General features: G+C 44.6%; 1 protein-coding gene across 1 annotated transcript; it reads left to right on the top strand.

Annotated features, from left to right (window-relative positions):
- The first annotated feature begins 1 nt into the window (after position 1).
- Positions 2-28,000, top strand: TEX26 (testis expressed 26). The gene is made up of 7 exons (XM_012746552.3): positions 2-155; positions 5,425-5,506; positions 10,346-10,511; positions 13,972-14,128; positions 19,997-20,173; positions 22,303-22,464; positions 27,749-28,000. The coding sequence occupies exons 1-7, from the start codon at positions 92-94 to the stop codon at positions 27,808-27,810; spliced, it is 870 nt and encodes a 289-aa protein (XP_012602006.1). The 5' UTR covers positions 2-91; the 3' UTR covers positions 27,811-28,000.

Here is a 28,000-nt window from a genome sequence, read left to right as displayed (position 1 = left end):
TCTCCATGGCGACGCGTCACAAAGCCACCGCGTGCCTCTGGCTGGGCCCAGGTCAGCTGCAGCCAGGGCCCCGCGACTGCCTCTGGGCAGAATGGCACAGTCTCAGCCCAGCACTCCCGAGGACCTCTCTCTGTGCGACCACAAGCTTGGGCCAAGTAAGACAGCGGACCCCGCCGCGCAGGGCGGGGCTGGGGTCTCTCCTGGTGGGGAAGGGGCGCCGCTGGGCCTAGGCGCCTAGGGTCTTTAGGGTGTCGCCTCCCTCTTAGGGACAGGCTCAACTGAGGCAGAGACGGGGAGTCAGGCAGAATGACAGGGTGTTGGTCACCTTGTCTCTTTCCAGTTCTTCTCATACTGGATGCCACGTCCCCCTCCCTAAAACCCAAGGTGCTTTAAAAGGTGCAGGAAATGCCTGGCTAGGAGGGGACAGGAAAAAGGAAGGATGAGTGCTGTCCCAAGGAGAAGAGGGCCAAAGGCAAAGGAGGAACAGAGGTCAGGCAAACCCTGCGGAGAGTAGGCCTGGCTTGGGTCCTGCCCCACATGCAGGGCCTGGGAAACAGCAAAGAAAGTGTGTGGTGTGTGTGTGTGTATGCGTGTGGGGGGGGGAGGGCAGAGGCAAGGACCCTCCACCCAGCTGTAGCGCAGGCGGGGAGCTGTGGCATTCAGCCGCTGCTTCCACCCCTGGGCTGATTTTTCTTTCAGAGAGCTTTCCTGCCTTGCAGATGCAGTGCTCTCCATCCTAGTCCTGCACGCAGAGGTAGCGCGTTTGCCAGCTGGGCTCTTTGGGTCTGTGGAGGGAGCGCCACTCTACCTCGGGGGCAGTGGCGTGGTCACCGTGCAGTCAGCGCCACGGTGGCCTTTCTCACGGCAGTCACCGCGCATTGCAGCCATCTAGCTAGAAAACTGTGGTTCCATGGTGGCTCCAGAGCAGTGAGGAATTGTCCAAGTCCAAATTCTCGCAGAACTGTGTTCCCGCGAGAAAGAATGAAATGTGCATTTTCATTCCAGTTCACTCCTTTGTAAATTATGAATAGAGAATGAACATACTTAATTCGCACGAAAAATACCAAATGTATTCGGTTTCTGTGTGGTGGCAGGGCACGCAGGAGAGACAGGCGGGGAAGAAACTCTCCCTACATGGCGACAGCACTCTTTTGGGCGCTCCTCTTCCCTTTCCAACCACCCCTCTGTGGTTTTTCACTGTCTCCTGTCCTGCTCCCTGTCTGGGAAATGTTGGAGTCCTCCGGGATTTACCTTTTGGGGCTTCCATCCTCCACGTGAGTGGCCCTCAGGTGCTATACGAAGGTGCTATGACTCTCTCATCTTCATCTCTAACTTAGGTCTTCCTCCTAATTGTCAGACAAGAATATCCAACTGTCTATCCCTGTTCAGATGTCACTGCAGGGCCTCCAACTCAACATGTGCAAAATAACACTCCTTGTCCTCCTCAAAACTCCCAGAAAGCTCAGTTAGGACTGTCCCAGCTGCTCTGATTAGAAGGCACAGAAGCTTCCTTAAGACTGCAGTTTGATTGCCAGGTCTCTTTGATTCTGCCTCCAAAGTTCTCCTTCCCCTGGGTGAGCTTGACTCTTCCCCTCCAGACTCCAGTCCCTCATAGCCATTCTGTGCCACTCCACCCTGCAGTGCTGGGTCACCCCACGCCCCAAAGGTGGGCCTGGTGTGTCACTGCCCAGCTTTGGTCTGAAGGCAGGACAAGGTTGACAATGACCGTGACGACTAACTGCTATTGAACAACCACCGACTGGGCTCTTCCGTGCTGCATTAGCTTCCTGCGGCTGCTCTATGTTACCACACTCTGGTGGCTTCAAACAACAAAAATTTATTTCCTGACAGCTCTGAAGGTCAGGACTGCAAAAATCAAGGTCTGGCGGAGGCTGCCCTCCCTCTGGGCGCTCTAGCGGAGGATTCTTCCTTGTGTCTCCCAGCTTTGGTGGCTGGGAGCATTGCTGACTTGCGGTGGCATCTCTCCATCTCTGCCTCCGTGGTCAGACTGGCTTCTCCTCTTCTGTGTGTGTGACATCTCCCTCTGCCTGTCTCTTCTAAGGACGCCTGCAGTTGCATTTAGGGTCCATGAGGATAATCCAGGGTGATTTCCTCATCTCAGGATCCTTAATTGCATGTGCAAAGGCCTCTTTTCCAAATAAGGCCAGATTCACTGGTTCCAGGGATTGGGACATGGACATGTCTTTTGGAGACCACCCTTCAGCACGCTACAGTGGCTTTACATTCATCCTCTCCATTAGCCCTCAAGCCAACATCCGATTAGAATTATTAGGTGCCATTTAGTAGCTTTATCAGGCTATTGTGAGAATAAAATAAAATAATAGATGTGGAGATGCTTTGTAATCTGTAGTATAATATGCATATCAGTTACTATTTTATAATATTTTCAAAGCTCTGTAATATATTTTCATAATCACGAACACATCCCGTGGGTCACCACGGTTAGCAGAAGAGGGATTAGGTGTTGCAGGGCACACGAGGCCTGGCAGGCCTGTCGTTCGCCACCTCTCCCTTTGCTTCCCTTGCGTGGGGCCATTTGTCCTGTCCCAGACTCTCAAACTTCCTGCTGCTTCCTCTACAAATTGCTTTACTCTGTGTCCTTGTGGGTGTCCCTGTCAGACGTCTACTCAATCACATCCCACCTCAGATGCCACCCATGCTACGAAGTGCCCCGTGCACCTGTCCCTTGCTGAGCCCTCTGGGTCCCTGTGACGCACGGGATGTTGGCATGGTTTTAAACTTGTGCTCATGGGGTGTTTAGCTCCTCCACTGGCCTTGAGTTCCCCGAGACCAGGACAGGCTCTGTGCCCCAGCACCCGGTGCAGGGCTTGTCCTGTCACAGGGCTTCAGGACTTGATAGTAGGAGGAACCGGATGTGAGCACAGGAAGAAAGAAGCAGGAAGACAGAACCACAGGGCGATGGACACAGGTATACAGAAAGACACGGGATACCAGCCAAGAAGAAAGACAGGAGAAACAGTGACACGCAGAGAACACACTAGAAATGGATTTTTAGAACACTGTGATGATGGATTTTCAAATGAACATTTCTGTTAATGAAGAGGACAAATTCCAATAACATACTTTATTTTCAGAAGCTTTGACAATGAAGGTATAAAGCAGAGAAACGCAGGCTTGACAAAAAGGACCGTAGCAAGAAAAATCATTAAACATGAAATTAAAGGAGGATGTACTGAAGTCAAGTGTGCGTCCATGCGGGTAGGAAGTAGGTGGCAGAGGGAACGCCTGGTGTGTCCCACGGTAACTCAGGAAGAGGGAGGACCGCTTGGCCCCGGCCACTGGCAGCAACCAGGCATGTCGCTCCTGTCCTGCAGGCTCCTGGGATGGGCGCTTAGCCCATCATGGGGCCCCGCTGCCAGCTCCCAGCCTGTCCTCCTAGAAGGACCCAGACGAGACACGGAGAAGCATATCTGCCTGGAGCGCTGTTCTGCAGGGTTTTGAGGCTTATCTGAGCCTAACAGGAACATGATCTGCACTGGGTTAATGTTGTTTGCCTTGGGAATAGGAGGGCTAAGTGATGCATGGTCTTGATCCTTCGAAGTGCCACTCAGAAGTTCAAATGAGGCTAAAGAAGGCTTCTTTTGCGAGCGGCATGCCTCCCAACTTCTTCCTTTCTACTTGTCCACACTTGAAATTCTATTAACAAAGAACATTTAATTCTACTATTGGAATAAAATACTTTCAAACAGAAAATGATTCCCACTCAGGCGGGAATGCTGCCATTTCTGGAAGAGTGAGATCCGAGAGCAGGACCCGGGAGTGTGTGAGGAGAGGTGTGGAGAGGGGTATACAGGCGGCCAAGACCGCAGGTCTCTGACTTGGAGAGCTTCCAAGTGGAGGTAGGACTTGAACCCCAGGGTGAAGGCTGTAAGTAACAGTCACAGCTGAGCAGATCCCAGCTGGAAAGAGACACTATTCAATTAGAAACAAGGTCTGGTTGGGAGTGATGAGTAGATGAACATTAAGATGCTTACAGACTACAGGAACCATAAATTATTTGGCCAGTGCTGTCTATGCTAGACAGTGCATCTAGCTTTTAAGAATATTGGGAAATTGAAGAGTGATACTTTATAGCAATTGTAATAGGATACATGAGGGGGAACAAAAACAGGCAAGGAGGTGGCAAGGAGGTGGCTACGGTATTCCAGGGATGAGTTGACAGATCCTAGACAGCATTGTTTATTTAAAAAATAGAGACATTTCAACCCAGTTTCTCATGACATGTGAAAAGCAACAGGTAACTGCCCAGATATGAAGAATGAGAGAATGACTGAATTTAAAATTTTAAATACATGTTTTCAGGAAATTTGGTGGTACTTTGTACAATTGGACAATGGAAGGTTGGGGCAGAAAAACTGTGCTGTTGCTAGTATCTAGCTAAGGGTAAATTCTCAGTCGGCATCCTTCTGGAACCATCTGGAACCAATTGCCGCAAGTCATCCCTCCCTCCCTTTCTTCCTTCTGCTCTTGGACTCCATAGGGTCCTGGTTCTCTCCTCCCCTCACTGTCTATTCTTTTTTGCCCTTCACTTGCCCCCTCCTCTCCCAACCTCTTGGCATTGGGGTGCCCCAGGCCCCAGCCTTGGGACTTGTCCTCTGCATCTTCTCGGTCCACTGTGGGTCTCTCTGCTCTCCTGGCTTTAAATAACATCCACACCGAAGAATTTTGCACAGTCATTACAAAGAATGAATCTGAGACGAGTTTGGAGGGGTTTTCCATAAGACACTGTTAGTGACAGATATAAGAAAAGGACACTTTGTGTAATATGGACCCATTTTTGTAAAACAAAATGGTGAGAACCAAAATCCAATATGCCTGTGTGTTTATATATCTGTGCATGAATCTGCATATGATTACGTCCACACGTATGTAAGTACAGAAAGAAACGGGCACAGTTGTTAACATGGGCTACCTGCGAGGAAGATGACAGTGGCCCAGGAAAGGAAGGTGTGAGAGGGTGTCCAGCCTGGCGTGTCTGATATGATCCCGTGTGTAAAATCATCCCGCGTATGTATAGGGGTTTATCTAATATGATGCGTGAAATGCCGGTCACTAAAACAGAATACTGGATCTCTTAAGACGATAGAATTTCAAATGAACTACTTTCTCCTTTTTATTTTTATGGCTTGAATTCTTTAAAACAGCATGGTATGAATACTCAGGCAAAATGATAAACCTATTTTTTATGGGAAGGGAGCCCAGATAATTAAGTTGAGCTTCTCCTCTTTCCTATTAGAGGCTATAAGTTGGCCTTTACTTCTTAGACTCTGGAGTTTTTATTTTTTTTTTCCCCTTGCAGAATTATTTTAATGGTTAAAACAATGCTTGATCAAAGTACTCTGGCGTGCCCCATTTCAGACTGCTTTCTCGTACTTTCGGCAGGCGATTTCAGCTGGGACTCCTACGCCACCACGATGAAGACTGCATTCACACCTAAAATGGGAGCAGTGCCTGCTTTGATGCGGTAGGTCCCTGCTGCAGTCGGATGGACACATGCACCTTCATTTGCTCGCTTTCCTTTTATCATTCAAAACCCAAAACAAAGAGAGAGAGTAGTTAGAGAAGGCTCGTAAAAATGCACTCGGGCAGGGGTGATGGTGGGCACAGCCCTCTTCCAAGCATCAGCAAAAGTGCCTTCCCACAAACTGTATCCAAACCTCCCACGAGAAAACCCGAAAATCGCCACACTGGCTCTTCCTAAAGTGACTGTGCGTCCTGGCTTACAATCGACCCGGTATATAGGTCGATAGGATTGGTGCTACCTGAACATTAGCGTGAATCGAATCCATTCCCTAATACGTAGTAGGCAGGCAGTGACTATTGAGTGATTGGCTGTGTGGACGAGTGGATACTCGTCATCCCAACCATCACCAGCACTAGTCTTGGAAGCTGGAGGAAGGCCACCGTCCCCCTGTCCTTACCTCTGCGGCTCCTCCAGACATTGCTGCTGGCTTGCAGCTTCTCCTCCAGGTCCACCCGAGCCGAGGGTGGTGGGAATTTCTAAACATCAGCTGCCTTTCTGAGCTCATCAGTAGGTGAGTGAGAGCAGGATTAGGGACCCGTCTCATCTTTCATTGCATCACTAGTTAGTAGGCGTGAGATCAGCGCGGAGAGCCTTCGATTGCCTGTGTTCACTTTGGGAATTGTTTGCCATCTTTATTGGCTCCTTTTACCTTAAAAGTTCAAATTTTGTGAGACGTGGAACAGAGTATTAGCAAGACCATAGATGTGGAGTCTGGCGGAAATAGGTTCTGTCCTCAGCTTGAGGCTCTAACCCTTGTCACCTCTGCCACCTTAGACAAGCAACGGCCCACCTGGGGCTCAGCTCTGTCGCTGGTGAAACGGGGATGACGGTGCCTGCCTAAGGTGGCTGCTCTGAGGACACAGTTTAAAGCACGGGGACAGTGACTAGCACAAAGAAGTTAGTCATTTTCATTCATTTTTTTTTTTCTACACGATACATGGTAGACTTCCAAGAAGTGCAAGGCCACAAGATTCCAGATTTCTGAGTTACTGAAATCACCCAATCCTGTTATCGCCCTTCACTGGGAGATTCTTCATCTGACTGTAGTGCATCTGCCAGATATATGACTGTATCACTGAAGGAGAAACATTCGGGATGAAAGTCAACAACAAATAGATACTTAGGGAGTCTAGGTCAGTGGTCTTCAAATTCACATATTTTTAAAGTTCCCATAAAAGTTTTCAACGTAAACTTAAATTGATTAAAAGATTTAATTTAAAAGATTAAACTTCCAGCCCATCCTAAATATTGACATTTTAAAATAAAACTTTTAAATATAACCAGTGAGTACTCTAAATGCCTTAGCAAATTAATATTAATACTTGCCATGATCCTTTTAATAAATAAACAAGCTCTTCTCTGATAATTTATTTCATTTCTTTTTCTTCCTGAACACTCATTTCCACTCCACTTCCTCCACAGACTTTTTTTCCTGCTGTAATATATCTTATGTTTGAAAGCAATTTATTGATCACTCTACTATACTTCTTTGCAACTATTTAAGCATACTAGTTGCAATTAATTTTTAAACATGTTATGTGACCCCTAAGTATTGAGTTATCACGATTATTTTTAGTACACAATTGCTCAAAGCAACAAATACATTACAAATGTTGATAATTGCTAAATACAAAAAGTACATATTTTGCAGCTGCATCTTAATGAGATAAATGAGGCAGTTTTGCTTTTAATTAGTTTACATATCCAGTTTTGAGTGCTATTATTTTTTATAATGAGACTACATTCAGCAAAAGTTTTATTCTGGTCCTCTTTTGTTTTCAATTTATAGATTCTAGTGTTGAGAAACTTTGTTCATATATGTAAGTATATGTGAATGAAAGTTTTAGTGTAGCAATGTCATTCAACACTCTGAACTCATTCTGAGTCATATGCCAGAAATCACAAGGTGATTTTTAATGACTAATCTGGTGACAACTTGATTTAGGTACCCCTTCAATTTTATCAAAAGCCAGTAATGAGATGATTTGGCATCCACTTATTGAGTTAGTCCTTATCTTGGTCTCTGAGAAACAAACTGAAAAGGTACATCTTAACAAATGACTATTAAATTGCACCTGTTACTCTCACACCTGGAGGCAACCTGTTTAATATTTTATGATCAAAAATGACTTGGAAAATGAAAACATTAATTTTAATACATGTTTTCTAATACAATCTCCTTTTTGGATAACAGGCTTTATCATCACATACTTTAATATATTTTCATCAAAATCTTGGAGCCGAAGACTTAGCTTATACAGCTTATATTATCTTTAACTAGTTGGCAGAATCAGTCCTTGCTGTCAAACCAATGAGTTAAATTAGGTTTATTTCCTGTCAACATCTGACGACATTTTCAGTTCAAATAAATGTTAATATATGTTTTGAGGAATATTTTGAAAACTGTGGAAAACTGAATTATGGAATGCCTATTTTAAAGGAGATTATTAAAAATAAACAGGAGAAGTATAAAAAGATTCAGGTTTCATATGATTAATTATATCGAAGTAACAAAAATAAGGCAATGAAAAGTGTAGCTAAGTGTATAAGTTATTAATTGAGGAGTATGATAAAAAATATGATCTTACTTAAATATATTCTCATGTATATAGAACTCTGCTGTTAGACTTTTGGGAATAATTAATAATAATCATGTATAAAAACCCCAGGAATAATTTTATTAATTTAATTAAACATCAAATCAAATATTTACTAGTATTCAATGAAAGGAAGTTATTCAAGGTGAAAACTGATTGGTCTGGCAAGCCGGTATAGACTTGCCTGCATTGTTAAATATTTTACAACATAAAATAAAATAACGACTGGCTATGCTGGAGTAAATATTTCATAATGCGACTGGATTACAAATAAGATTTAAATAATCTATTGAGTGATGAATACAAAATCTGGAAAAAAAAATCATGTTTCTGATTTACCAGTTTTGTCCGGTGAATCTTCAAAAATTTAGTGTCTCAGAAAAGATGCTCGTTATATTTAAAGTCATCATCAGCACCAACCTGTCCTGCTTCACCCACTCAGAGATGCTGTTCTTTCCAGCTCATGACATGTCCTAGGAATTTGTTTTTTCAAAGCCAAAGAATGCATTATCTTTAAGTATGTGAGGAAAAGAGCCATTTTCAGCATTCTACATTCTCCGCTCTTCTCTCAGAGGCCTCTCCCTAAAGAGGGATGCACATTTTGTAATTGTTAGGAGATGGAAAACCAGACGTTCCTCCCAGGAACAGGCAGATAGCACAGCCTTGCACTCCCTACAGCAATTTGTGGGACCCCTAGAAACCGCAGCCCCAGGCAAGTGTATGGGGCTTGGATTGCAAGGAGGCTTCCCTGAAATCACCCCTCTCCTGATTGGAGGCTTGTGTCTGGAGGCAATGCACCAGAGAAAGACCCTATGGTACAGTGGGCAAGGGAGAATTAGGCAAGGGGTATGGGAAAGGAAGAACCTGTGTGCACGTGCAGGTTTGTTCTCAGGCGGATATGCTTTTAGGAAAGAAGATATTGAGACATTTTGAGATCTGAAAATTGATTCTTCTAAAGCTGTGTTGTGTCCCCTTTGGAAACTCTCCAGTTTACATCTGAATGATAGTAAAACAGTCCATCATCCGGATGTTTGTTTCTTACAGACATAACCTGAATCTATCCAGACCTCCTTTTTTTTTTTTTTTTTTACAAAAAAGGTCAATATGAAATATTTTAAACATACACAAGGAAATATACAACAATTCCCTAGCTATGCCCAGCTATGGCAATCATCAATACATAGATACTTTCATCCACACCTTCCACCCAAACTTCCCACTGGATTAGGTGGAAGCAAATTGCAGGCATTGTAGTATTCCAAATCTAAATATTTTGTATGTACCTCCAAAAGATAGCAATGTTTTAAAATATATAACAATACTATTATCTCACCTTAAAAAACCAATTCTTTAATATCAAGTAGCCAAATGGTAATCAACTTATCCCAAGTATCTCATAATTTAAAAAAAAAACAGTTTTGTGGAATTAAAATCAAACAAGGTCCACATATTACGTTTGGTTATGATGTCTCTTACCTCATTTAATCTAAGGGAAAAAAAAGGAGGATTCCTCCTTTTTCTGACAATTTGATGAAGAAACAGGATTGTTCTTCTGGATTTTTCTAATTTCATTCCAACATGTCATTTAAAATATTCTTCTTTTCATATGTTTGCTGTAATCCAACATTCTAAAGACTTCATCTGCTTTGGATTTTGTATTTTGGCAAAAATTGTTAATAGGTGATGCTGTGTATATCCACCCGGAAGCACATGATGTCTGGCGGTCGCTCTCTTGAGCTGTGAGTGAACATTGGTGGTCACTGCTTGGATGCAATATTTCATGAGGGCTTGCAATCCCGTGATAGCCTACTTCTTATATTCCTTCTTATCAACTGGAATACTTCTATAGGGAGAAACTTTTCTTCATCAACCATTTGGATATGGCAAAGCACTGTTTGTATGGGAGAGTACCCAGCTCTTTAAAAAAAAATTAACGAAATAAATTTCAGATTGTTATTTTTTAAAATTTCATTTTAGATCTTCATACTTTTGTTAAGAGCCATCCTAAAATACAAGATTGTTTCTTTTCAAGGGAATCTGGAAATTAAATGATTTCTGGCATCAAGTCCTAAGCCAGCCAGTCTTTAAAAAGATGTCATGAGTAAACTGATCTGACATGTATACTAGTGTGAAATTTGACATTTAATCCCTTACTCTAATTTCTACCTTTTTTTTTTAATAGTAAAAAAAGTATCAGAAGACTAGGATATACGTATTCACTTAGTGACCCTATGCCCAATCAGACACAATACAATGATGAGTATGTTTGGAAAGCACGTTCCAAAGAAGTCTTGATCAACCCTGGGAGTTCAAGAGGAGCCAGGAACCAAACGCCTGAGCCCAAACAAGTAAGAAAGCATTTACACACCTGTTGGATTTAATACTGTGTCAACAACCTTTAAGAATGAGAGTTTGAATGTTTTATAAAGACCCTTCATCTCCCACAAGTCACAGGGTACACAGTCCTTCTTCGACTATTTTTTGTCTACCTTCTCACATTTATTTCTAACCACTTCTCTATCCCCTAGGGGTTTTTTTTGTTAAGACTTTTAAAAACTGAAGTGAAATTCACATCACATAAAATTAATCATTTTAATGTGAACAATTCACTGGCACTTAGTAATATCCATGTTGCTGTGCAACCACCACCTCCATCTTGTTCCAAAACATTTTCATCACCCTAGAAGGAAACCCCATACCCATGAAGCAGTTATTCCCCACTCCCCAAACCCCAAGCCCCTGACAACCACCCATCTGCTTTCTCTCTCTGTGGATTACCTATTCTGGATGTCTTACATGTGGAATCATGCAATGGGTCAACTTTTCTGCTTGGCTTCTTTCCCTCAGCATGCTTTTGAGTTTCAATCCTATCGTAGCAAGTATCAGCACTTCATTCTTTTTCGTAGTTGAATAATACTCTATTATATGGACATAGCACAATTTGTTTACCCATGTATCTGTTGATAGATATTTGAGCTGTTTCCACCTTTGGAGACTATTTTGAATTGTGCTGCTATGATAGGCATGTATAAGCACTTGTGTTTGGTATTAAGTTTTGTGTACTCTCAAACCTCCAGGTCTTTTACTATTCTGTTGCCTCTATCTAGAATGCCCTTCTCCTGTCCACCAAGGGAACCCCTATATTTCTCCAAAGCCCAGCTCAAAGAGAGACATCTCTAACTCCCTTCTCCCCTGGATGGAAGTAACTAATCCTAGCTCTGTGTTTTCTTGGCCTTGTGTACCCTTCTCCCATCATGAAAGGCAGTGCTTAGTTGTAGTAAATGGTTTCATTTACTTGGCTGCCACCTGGAAGGGAGCCACCTGGGATGGAGCCACCTGCATGCATCCCATAGATGATAAGGTGGTGGAATGGACAGGATTTGATGACTATAATGATGTGAAAGATAAGGAAGAGGAAAGAGGGAAGGATGACATCCATCCTTCTGACATGGACAGCTGGGCATAGGCTGATGCTGTTTATTAAGCTGGAACATGGCAGATGACCAGGTTTGCTGGGAAGGACATAGGCGAAAATGTGAGTTCAGTTGAAGACATGTTGGTTGAGGATATATCCAAGAGGCAGTTGAATATACAGGTCTGGAGCCTGGGGGAGAGAGATGAGCTGGAGATATAGACTTGGGAGTCATACACACATAACCCATTAAACTTAATTATTTTCTTCAATATTTAAAAATTAATGTGAAATAGTTGATTACAATATTACACTATATATGTATACATATGCATACAGACAAGCATATAATTTTGCCTTCTTCTAAGTGCTATGGAAGGCTCTCAGCTGAGAAGAGGTAGTGTGGCAGACTGCCTTGTCCTCAGCCAATGAGAGCTAGCATGGCAGGCTGTCCTGTGTGTTCTCAGCCAATGAGAGCTAGCATGGCAGACTGCTCTGTGTGTTCTCAGCCAATGAGAGCTAGCATGGCAGGCTGCCCTGTGTGTTCTCAGCCAATGAGAGCTAGCATGGCAGGCTGCCCTGTGTGTCCTCAGCCAATGAGAGCTAGCATGCCAGACTGCAGGCCCTATTAATCCAGGTTTTGAACATCAACAGCTGTTAACATCACACAAAAAGAAACAACCATATATTACGTGCCTCTTGCAGTCTTGCCAAACACCATTGATAGTCTAATCAAAGATATTGAGTCTGAATCTGAGTCTCTGGATAGAGCTGCCAATTTACAGGAAATGCAGGGAACGGAGGAACTGTATGCAGTCAACAAAATCCAGACCATGGGAACCTCTATATATCAAACAGCTTCTTCAATAGATAAATTATAATTGGTTTCTCCAGTAGATAAATTATGACAGGGAAAAAAAGAGGATTGTGAGAGAACCTGAAAATTAAATGAGTTTTGAAAGACATATTTGGGGCAGTGAGTATGCATAATGATTTTGAGTAATTTCAGTGTAAAGGGAAAGTGAGAAATATCTTAGTAACTAGAGGGGAAATTAGAGTGAAGAGAGTGTTTTCTTTTTAAGGGAGGAGAAATAAAGACATGCTTGGATACTAATGGAAATGACCCAGCAGGCAGGGAGAAATTGAAGTTGCAAGAGAGAAGTAAAATTGGTGGAGCACTTTGCTGCAGTATGTTAATGGAAGTTCTGTAAAATAAAGAGGTTTATTCCAAGGTTTATTGACGTGTGTGTGCCCATGGCCTGAGGAGCCAACCCAAGAATTCTAGAGCAGGTGGTCCTGAGGTGGTTGGGTTACAGTTTGATTTTGTACATGTTAGAGGGACAGGAATTGCAGGTAAAATCATAAATCAATACATGGAAGGCATATGTTGGTTTGGCCCGAAAAGGTGAGATGTCTTGAAGCAGGGGCTTATAGGTGGGTTCAGAGATTCTTTGATTTGTAATTAGTGAAAGAAACAAAGGTTTGTCTAAAGGCTTGGAATATTTTAAGTTTTAAGGAAGTCTGTTGATCAAAGAAAAACCACAGTATACTGACTCAAGTGATCTGTTAAGCAAATTGACGGCTGCAGGTATGATTTTACTTTTGTCCCACATGGCTTTAGGCCCTGTTAATAATTTAGCATCTTATTGTCACAAGAGTCTGTTTTGGCAGTCTTATGGTCTCTGTTTTAACATTAATGCTGGGCAGGAACTGTTTTAGGGTTTTTCTGGAGTCCCCTTGGCCAAGAGGGGGCTTAGGATTTTATTTTTAGTTTACAAGTAGACTGGGATCCTGTACCCCAGGGGGCCGGGCCCTTCTGAGTGCACGTGTGGAGTGCAGGTGTGTGTTGGGGAGCTGGTGTGGGGGGCGGTGCAGGCTCTCTGCTGGTGGCTTCAGGAAGCAAGGTCGTGAGAAAGAGGAGTGGAAGCTTCAAGTTTTACACGAATGAAACCTCTTTGGGGTGAAAAAGAGAGAGTGCCCTCCCTCGCCTGGCCTTCAGGAAGTTGCTGAGGCCTCTGCACGAGGCGAGGTTTCCCTCCGGGGCTCCCAAGGGAAGAGCAGCGGCTGTCTGTGCTGCTTGCCAATGTCTGCCCAGAGACAGGATTAATGTGGCCTTTCTCCTCCCCTGGCCTTATCTGCAAGAGAATTCTGCTTAGAAGCGCAACTCTTTGAAGTTTTCAATCTTATTTTCTTGTCACCAATATGAAAAAAATCAAAGAGATGCACAAAGTACCTGAGTTAACAGCTAGGTAAACCAACGGCTCCTTGCATGCATGCAGCTTCAGTGCAATTGCTGAGCACAAAGAATTCAAAAGAATGTGTACACGTGACTACTCATGTTCTCGACTCCATTGGGATCTATACGGACTTTCTTGAAAACTGCTTTGCATTTATAGGGCTTTTTTACGTGGACACTACCTGAAAGTCAACAGAAGACAACATTAAAGGTCTGCCCCCCTTGGACAATCCCAGCCTCACTGGAAGAAGTTAAGAAATCGATATCAAATCAGTTTGTTTCCGTTACTCAGAGAGACTTTGTGGACCTAGCAGAAGGTAAACATGTTTGTTTTTCTTTTTCCCATGGTCATGTGATAGGCACTGGAGACGCGGTGGTGAGCAGCTTGGATGTGGCTTCTTCCCTCAAGGAACTCACGGTGTAGACAGGGAAACAGGCAATTTTGCAAACAAGAACTATCCAGTATATAAAGGTGAACCTTGCGAGAAATGTGGGTTGCAGGGGTGCACGGGAGGACGTCCAGCACCCACTAATGTGGGTGGGGGTCACCCACCAGCACCCACGTCCAGCACTCACTAATGTGGGTGGGGGTCACCCACCAGCACCCACGTCCAGCACCCACTAATGTGGGTGGGGGTCACCCACCAGCACCCACGTCCAGCACCCACTAATGTGGGTGGGGGTCACCCACCAGCACCCACGTCCAGCACCCACTAATGTGGGTGGGGGTCACCCACCAGCACCCACGTCCAGCACCCACTAATGTGGGTGGGGGTCACCCACCAGCACCCACGTCCAGCACTCACTAATGTGGGTGGGGGTCACCCACCAGCACCCACGTCCAGCACTCCCTAATGTGGGTGGGGGTCACCCACCAGCACCCACGTCCAGCACCCACTAATGTGGGTGGGGGTCAGGAAAGGCTTCCCTTCCTGGGACTGAAGGATAAAGAGGAATTAGCCGGACAAAGACATAGGGGAGAGTGTTGTTGCTGGATCGTGAATGCCTAGAGGAATATTTGAGGAACTAAAAGAACTTCAGCATGAGTAGAACAGCCAAGGGTGAGGGGAGGGCTAAAGAAGAGACCACCGTGGGCAGAGAGCATCGGTCTGGAAGGGCCTTGCAGGGCATGCCAAGGAGTTTAGATTTACCCCAGGAGCAATTAAAAGGTTTTATGATGGTAGTGATACCATTCAGACTCGGGCTTTAGAAGCCTCACCCCTATGGGGTGAAGAGTGGAGGTGGCCCAGTCTGGAGGAAGGAGGCCATCAGGAGGCTATCAGAGCAGCCCAGAGAGGAGGAAGGTGACTTGATACAGGTCAGGCAGTGCAGGTGGAGGCACAATCAGCAGGGTGTGGCACGGGCACTTGAGAAGATGATGTTTCTGAAACTGCAAACGGGTTCCAGCCTAGGGCTGGTTGCTCACTGCACAGAAAGCCAATTACTGAGATGATGAGAATTTCCAAGAAAGAAAGGAAATTTTAATACAAATGACCTCAGCTGGTAGACAGGGAACATAGCCTCAAATCCATCTCCCCAACAGAGAGTAGGGGCTTTTATAAAGGGTAGAGGATTGTGGCTACATGCATCTGATAGATTGTGCTGAAATCAATGCAGGTAGACAGTTTGTGCAAGTTAGTGAGGGATGGCGATTCTTAGCATCAGGAACAAATCTGGAGGCATCACATTACCTGACTTCAAATTATATGACAAGGCTATCGTAACCCAAACAGCATGGCACAGGTATAAAAGTAGACACACAGACCAGAAAGATGCCAGCTTCTTTCCCCCTTTGGCCAGTGTTCAGGTGAGCATTTCATTGCTGAAGTGCTCTTCCCCAGCTCCTTCTGTGCTTTCACTTTGTCATTTTGGAGACCCCAAGCTTAGAAATCCCCTCCTCTTTGCGACCTTTTCTTGCTGTTTTATCCGAGGAGGCCTGCTACCCTCTCAATTGTTTCCTTCCATTTTGAAGTCCTTTGTTACTGATTCTTGTTTTCTGTTGTTTTCGTTTTACTCTTTTCTCCACTATTCAGTAAGCTCACCAAGGCCATCATTCACTCAGGGCCAAGTACAGAGACTGGTATACAGAATGAGATCCGTAACTCTTTGATGAATGATGGACAGGCTACATAGGAAGTACCTTTTCTCAAGCTCTATGGATATGGCATGGAAAGATCTCTGTAACTGCAGATATGCATTAAGGGTCATGGGGAAACATTTGATGTGCCAGCATTTTTAAGAGACATTTTTGAGCTTCCAATCAAAGTTGTCCATTCAACTCAAGACCTGTCGAGATGCCCTCCTGATCTCCTGCCTCCGACTGCTTCTCTCCCTTCCCTCGCCCTGCCTTGGCCGGGCTGCCCCTGTCTCTCCATTGGTGATCTCCACTCCTGCTCCCCTTGCCACTGTGGTTCCCTCAAATCCACTGTCCGTGCTACAGCCAGAGTGAGTCTCCGGATGGGCAAATTGATGTCATTTTACAGCTTAAAACCCTTTAGTGACTCTCTGTTGTCCTCCAGGTAAAAGCATTTGCCTTACATGACTCTTGTTCAGTCTGATCCTGGCCAGCCCCCTGCCTCCTCCCTATCCAGTCCCCATACTCAGTGACAAGACCCCAGCTGCCCTCCAGTCTCACGGCCCTCCTGCGGCCTCCTGCCATCTGCACACATTGCTTCTGCCCCCGGAACACCTCTTCCTCCCTTCACTTAGCCCGTGTCTATGCATAACTCAAGTCCAGATGTCGGTTCATTTCTATCCTGGAAGCCTTCTCTGGTTGCCCACTTTGGGTCATGGCCCTCCCCCGTGTTTTAGCAGCCCCTGTTCATACCTCTTTTGCAGGACTTATCACATGACATTGTAATTATCTTCTGTGTGTGTGTTTGTTTCTCTACTACTTGAAGCATCTGAAGCACAGGCCATGTTTTAGTCTTGAATCCTCATGAATGAATCAATGCAAGCGAGTGAGAAACGCTAGAAGGTGATTGTTTTCACATTCGGGCTTGGAGAACTTGGCTTTGATGGATCAGAGCAGCTGATACAGTCAACACGACTAACTCCCAGTTAGCTGAGATTATGTGCTGATGCTTCTGAGGGTGTTGAATGGTCCATGCTCTAAGTTTACTTTTGGATTGGGCCTTTCTGCAGATGTCATGCGCAATCTCAAAATGGGCCAATTTATTTCTTTGGGCTAAACCACTCTAGTATCGCAGTTACCAAGTGGAAAAGAAACAAGGGGAGCTGAGCTCCTGGGGAGCATGGATGGCCCCCTGGAAGGGTCTTTGGTTCAGGTTCACTGAGTCATGCTTATTATTTTTGCCTATACTTCAGCACCACTGTGGGGGTTCAGGTGTTGGTTGGATCCCCTTATATCAGGAACCTCTCTTCTTACTAACGTGTGAAGGAGCTCATTACCGGGAGATTGTACAGAGACAATGAAAGCCTCCCTTTGTCGAGAAGAGCGAAGCCCACACTATGGACTGAACAGTACATAGTTGATTAGGAGTTACCCTAACATAGATCACACTGGCAGTCACTGGAGTGCGGTTCAGATATTAATTGCTAATCCATAACAATTATGTTTTTAGGGTGTTTTTTGTTCACTCATTAATTTAATAAATATTTAGTGAGGTCTAGTGCTGTGATAAGTACCGAGGATCGATGAAGAGTGAGAACTTTGTCTCCAAAGGAACTTAGGCTAAAGTCTAGGCCCTGGTTTCTGCTTTTTCGGGATCTTAATCTCCATCTTCCAACTTCCTACTTCTCTACTGCTCCATCCTGGTGCATGTGGACCAGATGTTTTTAAGACCCTTCGGAACCTGGCCCCAACTTACCTCTCCTACTTGACCCTCAGCTACTCCTCCCTTCCCTGCACGCCCCACCCTTTTGCCAACCAGCCATGTTGCATGGACACGCTGGGGACTGTTTGCTTCCATGCTGACCTGTCATCAGAGCCCTGTGCTGTGTCTGCCTTTTAGTCCCTGTCTTCCTCCTCTTCCCCGACACAACCCCTCAGTCTCAGGGCTACCCCATCATCTTTATTCAAAGCTCTGAGTCAGTGACTGCTAAGCACATGAGACATTCGTTCACAGGGTAAGTGCATGGCTCCCACTTCTAGAGATTCTCAATGTCTGGGACGAGGTTCAGCAGCTATATTCTGAGAAATCCTTCCTAGGTGATTCTGAATTCTTATCTCCATGCAAGAAGCATAGTTCCCAGGGTTATGGTTGCAAGATTTATTGCATTCCACATCTGTTTGTCCTGCAGATATCTTTCTAATCACACTAGTTGTCTCAAGGGTAGAACGATGACTTAATTATCTATAACCTTGGCAAACAGCACAGAACACATACAGAAACTGAAAACATTTGCCATTGAATGGTAGCCCTAGGGAAGAGACATAGATATATGTGTCAAGTATTTCAATAGATATTTGTTTTTCCCTGTAAAGCTATTAGTAAATTATAAAAACCAGGTGTCTTAGTCCATTCTGTGCTGCTGTAACAGAATACCTGAGACTGGGTAATCTATAATGAACAGAAATTTATTCAGATCCTGGTTCTGGAGGTTGGGAAGCCAAGAGCTGGCACCTTGTGAGAACCTTTTTGCTGCATCATCCTGTGGCAGAAGGTAATAGGGCAAGAGAATGTGAGAGTGAGAAAAAGAAGGAGGGAGCCACACTCATCCTTTTATCAGGAAGCGACTCTTGCAATAACTAACCCATTCCCACAATAAGAGTATTCACCCATTCATGAGGACAATGATCTAATCACCTCTCATTAGCCCAGCCTCCCAACACGGTTGCTTTGGTGATTAAGTCTCCCACACATGCTTTGGGGGGACACATTCAAACCATAGCACTAAGTTATAGATGGAAATTATAAGGACAGTATCAGATGATTTCCAAAATATCTTAAGGGGTGCCCTGATTTTGAGCCCTACAATTTCCTTCTCTCTATGAACTGTCTGCTCAGGGGCGGTTTACGGGGTCACTATGAGAACCATTGAGCCCCTGCATCCTCTCCTACAAGGTCATCTAAAGTAAGAGGCCACATGTAATGGAACCCTGTCCTCTTCTGCTGCTCTAGACAGAAATTATTTTTTAAAAATCAATATAAAAATGCTCTCAGGTGCCAGTAGATACAATTCTGTATCCTTTTGATATACAGTGTATACCAGTAGATGCCATTAACCATCATTGGACATACAATGTATATTAGAATTTATTTTGAAAATACCTCTTGAAAAACTAATTTGGAAGAGAACTGAGTTCAGTGTCAATAGTAATTTGCACTATTTGGACATCGTTCATGAAACCCATGTTTTTAACATCTGCATCCTTCTGAATAAAGATGACGCTGTTTGATGTGGGCCTGAACTAAGGCTATATAGCAAGAATTAGGGGCGAACTCATTCCAAGTGAGTGGCTTGGAACTCTCTCCTGCGTAACATCGTAGTGTTTGTGGAACTCACTTCAGTGCTTCACAGATATTTACGGATGCTATATTTAATGAATATGTTTTAGCAGAGATATTTCAAAGAAATAATAGCACTATTGTCCACTAATGACAATGATGTTACCTAACCTTCCATCAGTGAGGGATAAGCTTTGAATGGCTCTTTCCCAGGTAATGGGGATGATACACACCACCCCATCTGGGGCTGTCAGATTAAGCAAATAAAAATATAGGACACCCAGTTAAATTTGAATAATGACACACAGTAGATAACAAATACTTATGAATACATACGCTAAAAAAGTATTCATTTTTTTTTTATCTGGAATCCAAATTGAACTGGGCAGTCTGTGTTTTCTATAGCAACCCTATCCCAAATCTCTCACTCTGCTTCCCGCTCTGCCCCAGGGACTAGGCAGACCTGGGGCGTGATTGGTGCCTTCTGTGCCCACCGAGCAGAACAAACAGACACCCCTCACTGTCATACAAATATATTCATTAGAAACCACGTCTCCATCATTTGAGCATATACTTCCTGTGACTGATAAAAGCAGCAAATTATTTTTTGGTTGAGATGTCCATGTACATTAACTGTTCTTCTAGATACAAGAATAGTGGGGTTTTTAGCACGATAAATTGGAAGCTGCTGCCAGAAGCAAGATGGAATGAAAAGCTACTTAAAAATAGCTTACGACGAGTAATTATCGCCTTCTGTTTCTATCCCCACCCCAGCTCATAAGATTAGGGAAAAGCTCCAGATGTCTCCAGAATGGAAAAAGTGCCTTCCCCAACCTCCAGACACCGAATTTCGACGGAATTACCAAATTCCAGCTAAAATTCCTGAGCTTCAGGATTTTAGTTTCAAATACGGATGCTACGCAAGCCTGCCGATTGCGTCTAAGGGTCTGGGTGAGTACACCCGTACTGTAGTTTCTAACACAACCCTCACAGACCCTAAGCCCCGGCTCCAAGACTTCTCAGTGCAGAGGACCCTGAGAGCCAGTTTCTATAACGGTCACAGAGAAAGCCAGTGGTCTGGCACGACACTGGAACCTTGTCGCCACGGCTCCCAACCCGAAACCCATGGAACCAGCGCGTCTCAGAAGAGGACTGATGGCTTATGCCATGAAATGAGTGCAGTCTCTGCCTAGGATAAGCAGTGACTGGGATTGGGAGACACTCCTCCCTTATGAAGCAAAAGGAAGGATGTGGTGGCCATAAAATGACAGAAAAAGAGAGTAGGTGGAGCACAGTTAGTCTTGTCCATTATCCTCATGGTACACCCTTTGAAAGTTTTTTCAAGTTCCATGCCCAAGCCACCCCCAAGCTACTGATGAAGAAGAAAACTTGGTGTCCATCTGAAGCATGATTTATTCCTGGCATGGAGTTGGGATCAAGTAGTACTTGGGATAAAAATCACAGAATGGAAGCTTAGCTTCTTGGGGGCAGAAAGTAGCCTAGAAATTACCTCGTCTTGAGCCTCATGTCGTGTGAATCTCCTCTGCCCTGTCCTTACTGAGGGGTGATACTGTCCCTGTGTCCACAGTTCAGAGTAGTGTCCTGTCTCCAGCTGTTTAAAAAGCTGTAGCAGCTGGAATATTCCTTGCTAAACTTCTACTCATTGGTTCTACTTCTTCCCATGAAAGTTTATGGTATAAATAGACTATTATTCTATGAAAAGCTTGCCATATACCTTCTAAGTCTTCTCTTTTCCAGACCCTCCAAATGCCCTTTTCAGGGTGCAGTATCAAATCCCCTCAGCAATGTAGGCCCCCCTTTGGCCAATGGCCCCTTCCAGGGGACACCTGGAAGTGGAAGACATCCTTAAGGTCTACAAAGATTGGGCAAGTTGGAGAAATTAGATCTTCACATCATGTCTTCATTATTTTTTTTTCATGATAGTCCCATGAATGTCAGAACCCACATTAAGTGAACAATATTCAGAATCAAATATGGGTAATCACTTTGATGTGGGGGTTGCTTGCACCTTTTACCCCCATGAGCCTGAGTGGAAAATGAGTGCTCACTATAAATGCTGTCACTCTTCCAAACTGCTTGTTCAGAGCCGCCTGGGTCCCTGGGAGGTGGCCTCTTAGTGTGACATCCCAGGCCTGCAGGGGAGATGTCTTGAAAGAAGAAGCTTCTATGAGGGCCTTTGTTCATTAAGCAGGTGGTGAATGTGACCATCGTAGGGGCCGAGGGCAGCCTTCCCCTTTGCCCTCTGAAGGTTTGCTGAAAAATCAGACTGATAAAAAGCAGACTGAAAGGAGAAAGGGCACACAGATGTATTAGCGTGCCCTGGAGTCATACAAAATATAAGAACTCGGAGAAATGGCCAGATGGTTGTCACTTTTATAGCATGTCAAGGTTACAGAAAGAATGTGGGCTCGGAGAATGGCAAAACAGGTTCGGGAGGAGGGAACAGGGAAGCCTGTCTAGGTGACGTAGAAGAAACCTCACAGGCAGCAGCCCTCAGGCAGAATAGATGGAAAATGTTTCTTTCAGAGCGTTAAAGGTACCAGGCTCTCAGCTCATCTCTCCTAGATCCAGACAAGGGAGGGGTTCAGAGAAAGCCCGGATGCACGAGTGCCGACTTTCTCTCCAGATGCAAATCTCCCCCGCATGCAAATCTCCCCCGCAACAGCCAGCTTCGCAGGGCTACTTGTGTCTGCAGGCCCTCTGAACAACCGTGTCGAAATATGTCAAAACACGCTGGGGTGAAACATCTTGGTTTCTTTCACCATCCTAGCACGCTGAGCTGCATGTGAATCCGGTTCATGGAGCACTCCTTTTCTGAACGTGGTGGGCAAACTCACGCTCTGGCCCCCTGCCCCCCGTCACTGCCACTTCCAACAGCCACAGTCCGGAAGTCCCGGCGGCTCTGCCCCGCCCCAGTCATGGCACCTTCGTTTCCGCTGTCATTAAGGATGCCGATTAGGCTCCAAGTCGGGCTCGGGGCTGTCAGGGGTGCGTTCAGACGGCAGGGGCACGGATGCTTGGCTTGGGTGACTGTCCCCCGTCCCCTGTGTGTCCCGCAGTCCCGTCCGTGCTGCACAGCTACATAAGGAACCAAGAGCGCACCAAGAAGCAGACCACGTACCAGAGCGACTACGAGAGAGCACAGCTGGATTTCCTGACGCTTTGGGACTCCTTTACTCCCTCTCAAGTAGAAGAGTACCTTCAGAGTGTTTCCTACAAAGGTAAGATGAGGCCTCGAGTTGCTCTTTCATGCACTTGTGGACCGTAATCCACTGCTTTACGCCAAATAGAAGTTGCTCCAGTTTCTAGCCGCTGGAGTGGAATGCCCACCAAAAGGAAAATATTGCCTCAAAAAAAAAAAAAAAAAATCTCATAGTGGTGTGCTAACTTCAATCCACTGAAAAGAAATTTCTCTGTTAAGAGGCCCCAGTGACTATATTCCCACTTACTGAAAAGGAGACATACAGCTTTGCATTCATTTCTGAACTCATTTTGCCTGTGGTTGCATTGCTCCAGGGTGGTTTCTCTTTTCCTTATAGCTAATTGATTTTCTCCAGTGGGTGTTTGTGCTATCTCATAATTTTGTTTTATTCTGTTCAATTTTATTTCCTGTCGGCCGGTACTTTTTTAGTGACAGGCTTTTTAAGGCACATGAGACTTTGCATATATCACACCCTCAAAGAGGGCAAATGCCATTCTCAGGATGGTGTGGCGTCTCTCCACGTGACAAAGACCTATCCCAGGTCAGGACTGAGTGAGTGGAACAGATCTGAGAGCACCTCAGGGGCAACGAGTCAGTCTAACTGAGAGTGTGTAAAGTGTCAATGCAGAGAATAAGAGTTTGAGGCGGGGCAATTGCATGTCCCCATTCCTCACGCATGAGCACATGGAGATGTATATATTTATATATGCGCATTATATATGTGTATATGCATTATATATACATATATGTATATACATTATATATATGTATTGTAGATGTATATATTTATATAAAGTGCATTCATATGCCACTAAATTAATGCATCATGTACATTATAAAACATACAGTTAAAGGAGGAAATAAAAAGCAAATAGAAGCGGAGGTTGTAATATTTCTTCCTGCACCCAACAGACCATCCTCTGAACCCCACTTTGCACTCTAGGTCTGTGGGGCCGCTAACCTGTTTTGTGCCCCACGATGAGGTTTAGGCTCAGGTCTTCCACCAGCTACGCAGGAGCCCTCCAGCTGTTCTTTGTCTCCTACCTGCCTCTCTTGGGTCCCCAACTGCTGTCCCCAGCCACATTCAGAAGAACTTACTCTTCTGCAATCCCTTTTGAAACCGTTTCTCTCTGGGATCCCCGGCCCCAAAGCAAGACTGAAACCTCCCGTAGGGAGCTGTGCGCGTGTGCGATTGTGTGTGCATGTGTGTGTGCACATGCGTGTGTGTGCACATGCGTTTGTGTTGGGGAAAAGGGTATTTTTCACCCTCACAGACTGAGGGCTGAAGGCCTAATGACCCCCAAAAGAGCTTTAGTGTTGGGTTTTGGGGAAGTGCAAGGAGCAGATGTTTCGCCCCTTGTGGAGGCAGACGCGGAAGTCGGTATTTTCTGCTGGGAGGCTCATTCCTCGCAGCAGAGGCCTCTGGGCCAGTCTGTGCTTCAGGACACTGAAAGGCTCCGAGGTCTGCTGGCCCTGTCCTCCCGCAGGCTGAGCCAAAGCTCTGCAGCAAGCTTAAGCCTGTCTTCCTGTTCTTCTCAGCTTTGGTGCCTGTGTGCAAAATCATCGTCTGCATTTCAAAAGGAGCTCATTTTACCTGTAGAAGCCACATCTGCTGGGCCCTGTAGAAAGCATGCTCTGTCTTCCCTAAGCAGATGCTCTCACTTGCCCAGGGACTTGCAGTGTAGATGCAGCTGTTGCCTCTCTGCCCTCGTGGAAAGCCTGGCGGCTGCGGGCACCCCAGTCCCTTGCTGCGAGTCAGGCGTGATCCAAGCCTTGGCGAGTAGGGACTCCCAGAGTGCCCTGGCGGCCTCTGCTCAGCTTGGATCTACGTTGTCCAAGGCACCAAGATGAGCTGATCTTCCAGGTAAACACCATCTCTCCACCTAACCCGACTTCCCTCCCCAGCTGATGAGGCATGAACTGTTAGCCTACAGGGTAGCTTTAGGACAGGCTGGTTTTTGTTTTTTTCTTAGCCCTCCTGTTTTCCTGTTCCCTCAGGGCGGCGCTGGGGAAGGCACCCAAAGGTTCATGCCCAGAGCTCTGCTGTCTGGTGCCGACCTGGCTCACGTAGCACCCGCCTCCCTGGGTTTTGGCTTCTCTCCCCAGCTGTGCTTTAGAGCAGTCTCAGTGCCAGCTCTGCACGAGGCTGACAAGCAAATAGGAGGTTCCCTTTGAATTCCTATGCCCCAAACCTCTTGTCATTTTCTAGTGTCAGGGATGACACTAATGCTTTTCAGCTGGCGAATGTCTCTGCAGCCCTTTTGTGGCTGAGCGCGTATGCAGGGAATAAAAGAGACCTGGCAGATGTGTGAGGCTCAATTATTATCAACTCAGCTGAAATTATTTTACTGGATTAGCCCTCGTAGGTGGTAGGCCAAGATGGGACAGGAGCCCAGAACAGGTCCATTTGCAAGAGAGAGAGGAATGGAAAGGACCAGCCTCCCCTCAAATAATGGCCAAGTTAGGGGGTGAGGGGGTGGGTGGCTGAGCAGAAGGGGCGGGGGTGGGCTAGAGAAAACTCTAGGAAGACAAAAAATAAAGCTAGAGAGGAAAGGAGGAGAGACAGCTACAGGCAAACCTTTAGTTTCCATCGATTCTGTGCATTACCACTATTTGGCATTGAGTTTATTTATAACTTGAGGAGATTGAACGAGATGCCTTCAGTGGCTATTCTACTTGCAAAATTATTTTAATCCCTGAGTCTGATTCAGATCACCCACAAGCTGACTCTTTAGGCTGCCTGTTATCTGTTGGAAAAGACTGTGTTGTCGGCCCACTTTGCCCCTACTTGAAAGGTAAAATGATCTGGAATCCAGTTTTCTGTGAACTTGTTCAGCCATGATTCCCTCCCCATCTCTTTTTCCCACTGCAAACCCCTTGAATTTGCATTTCTTCCTCGCCTGTGATTCAATAGTCAGAATCCATATATTTACTCATTCAGTAAACTTCATTGATTGAATACCTATGATGCTCACTGATACAAAGATAAATAAAAAACCCCTCTTGGGAAACTCATTGTCTGGTGTGGGGGACAGACACATAGTTATAATGTCATAAGCTCTGTAATGAAAATAATCTTTGAGTATAAGTAGAAGCCTGCAAGAGATACTCCCAACCCTGGCGGTGGGCAGGGAATGCGGGAAGGCTGCTCAGAGGAGGTGTCCTTTAAGTCTCAAAGATTAATCTGCATGACAAGGAGAGGAGGGACTGAAAAAGGAATTGCATAAACCATATCAGGGGGTCATGAATCTACATCTATACATAGTAAATAGGGGTGGCATTTGAATTACAACTGATAGCCCTTCTGAACAGTTAGGTTGACATTAAATTTTACACACACACTCTTATCTTTTTTGCCAATTCATGCCAAGCTTGATTCATCTGGTATCTTTGGTATCAGAGGAAAGGATTTTTTTCTTTTCTTATTTTAAAATAAATTCTTTGGTATAAGGTTTAAAAAGAGAGACAATGCTTACAATGAAAAGGGCTGACAACAGCCAATGTTGAAGACACGGAGCAATGAGAAACCCCTGTACACTGCTGGCAGAAATATCAAATAGTATAATCACGTTGGAAACACTTCTGGCAGTTTCTCATACAGTTAAACGTATACTGTGATCCAGAAATTCCACTTCTGAATATTTACCCAAGAGAAAAGAAAACATATGTCTACAGAAGGGCATGTACAAGAATGTTGATAACCACTTTATTCTTAATAGCTTCAAACTGGATGCAGCCCAAATCTCCATCAACAGGAAAATGGATAAATAAACCGTGGTATATTCACATAATGAAATACCACTCGACAATAAAAAGGAAGGAATTATTGATGTATACAACGAAATGTATGAACCTCAAAAACATCATGCAGGGCAAAAGAAGCCAGACACAAAAGAATACCTTTTGTATGATTTCATTTATTTGAAGTTCTACAATAGGCAAATTTTATCTATGATGAAAGAAATCAGAACAGTGGCTGTCTTGGGGTAGGAAGTATTGACTGGGAAGGAGTGTGGAGGGTCTTCTGGGGTGATGAAAACGATCTATATCATCATATGGATGTGGGTTACAAGTAGACAAGTGTCAGTTCATCTGGACACATAAAATCAGTGCATCTCACTTTATGAAAAGTATACTTCAATTAATAAACACTGGTGTCAAGGTATGGAGAAGGGCAGGGATGGTTCAAAATTAAACACAAAGATTAGGCATGGCTGCTCTTTCCTGTAACCCTAGCATTCTGGGAGGCCAAGGTAGGAGGATCGCTTAAGCCCAGGAGTTTGAGGCTGCAGTGAGCTATGCACAACTGCACTATAGCTCACAGAATGGAGCAGGACTGTCTCAAAAAAAAAAAAAAATTAAACATAAAAACAAATAAATGGAAACATACGTGGAGAGAAAACAGGAACACACACGCATACGCACATACATGTGCACACACACATCCCCATCTATGGACCTCAGCTGGCATTGGTGACATGAGCAGGGTAATGTGAACATAGGACATGATAACATGACATCTCTTGCGCTCTCCTTCCTTTTTTTGTTTTGGCTGCACAAATGACTCCCAGTTGCTGGGAGTGAGCGCAGTTTTACAGTTCCCCTCTGTGCTATTAAAAAAATATGTGAATAGGATTAGGGAATCACAGATGTCAGCAGCAGACAAGACTCCCGCATGTTACAGATGAGGAAACTGAGGCTGGGCACTCAGAGGGCCTTCCCACGGCCAAACAGCTATCGCTAGAGGATACCAAAGCCTACCAACGTTGGCGGGCGGAAAAGCAGCCCTGGCTTCTGTGATGTTTTTGGAATAATGATCTCTATTGTTTAAAATCTCTGTATATTCCTCTGCACCCAGTAATGAAAGAATAAGCCTACTATTTACTGCGTGTCTTTGATGGGCCAGGCACCGTCTCGGTTCTTCACCCACAGCGACCCTAATCCATTCTGACAGCGGTGCAAGGTACTGGATTCAAAGACGAGAAGATGAAGAATTGGAGAGGTTAAATGCTTTGCTAATACCTGCTAGCACAGAAGCTTAAGTCTGTTTCATTCTAAAATCCGTGGTCTGTCCAGGAAGGTCTGCTTAACCCCTGAATGTTAAATTACTCTTCTTAATCAAGACTTAGGCAACTGGGCCTCTTTAGGTAGTAAATGTAATGGTCTTTGATTATTTTGGTCTTTTATCAAATTTGTATATTTAGTACTGTTATCAGATATTTTTCTCCTTCCTGGAATTTCTGTATTTAGCATTTAAATACTTACAGGGAAATTTTCATTCTGGTTTCCTTTGTAATTTTCAGACAGACAAATTCTGGATCGCTTTATTCGTTCTCACTGTGACACAGACAAAGGGAAGAAATGAAAAAGGAAAATAGTTCAAATGAAGATAATCTGAGAATTAATGGAAGTGCTAAGTAAGACCTGCCTACGCATCTTCTCAATAATCAAGAAAAAATAAGCTGCAAATTGCTCCAAATATATTGCAATAGTTACGAGTTTGTATGTTTTGCTTTGTCTTATTTTTAAATAATAAAAGCATTTAAGGCTACACA

This window comes from Microcebus murinus, chromosome 13 (assembly GCF_040939455.1).
Source record: "Microcebus murinus isolate Inina chromosome 13, M.murinus_Inina_mat1.0, whole genome shotgun sequence".
Lineage (NCBI taxonomy): Eukaryota > Metazoa > Chordata > Mammalia > Primates > Cheirogaleidae > Microcebus > Microcebus murinus.
This window is presented reverse-complemented; position numbering and strand designations above follow the sequence as displayed.

What these genes read in the sequence shown, in the direction of transcription:
- TEX26 (XM_012746552.3), top strand. Translation starts at nt 92, where the DNA reads ATGGCACAGTCTCAGCCCAGCACTCCCGAGGACCTCTCTCTGTGCGAC. An exon ending in CTTTGTGGACCTAGCAGAAG is followed by an intron (nt 14,129 to 19,996) that starts GTAAACATGTTT and finishes TCCCCACCCCAG; the next exon opens with CTCATAAGATTAGGGAAAAG. An exon ending in TCAGAGTGTTTCCTACAAAG is followed by an intron (nt 22,465 to 27,748) that starts GTAAGATGAGGC and finishes TGTAATTTTCAG; the next exon opens with ACAGACAAATTCTGGATCGC.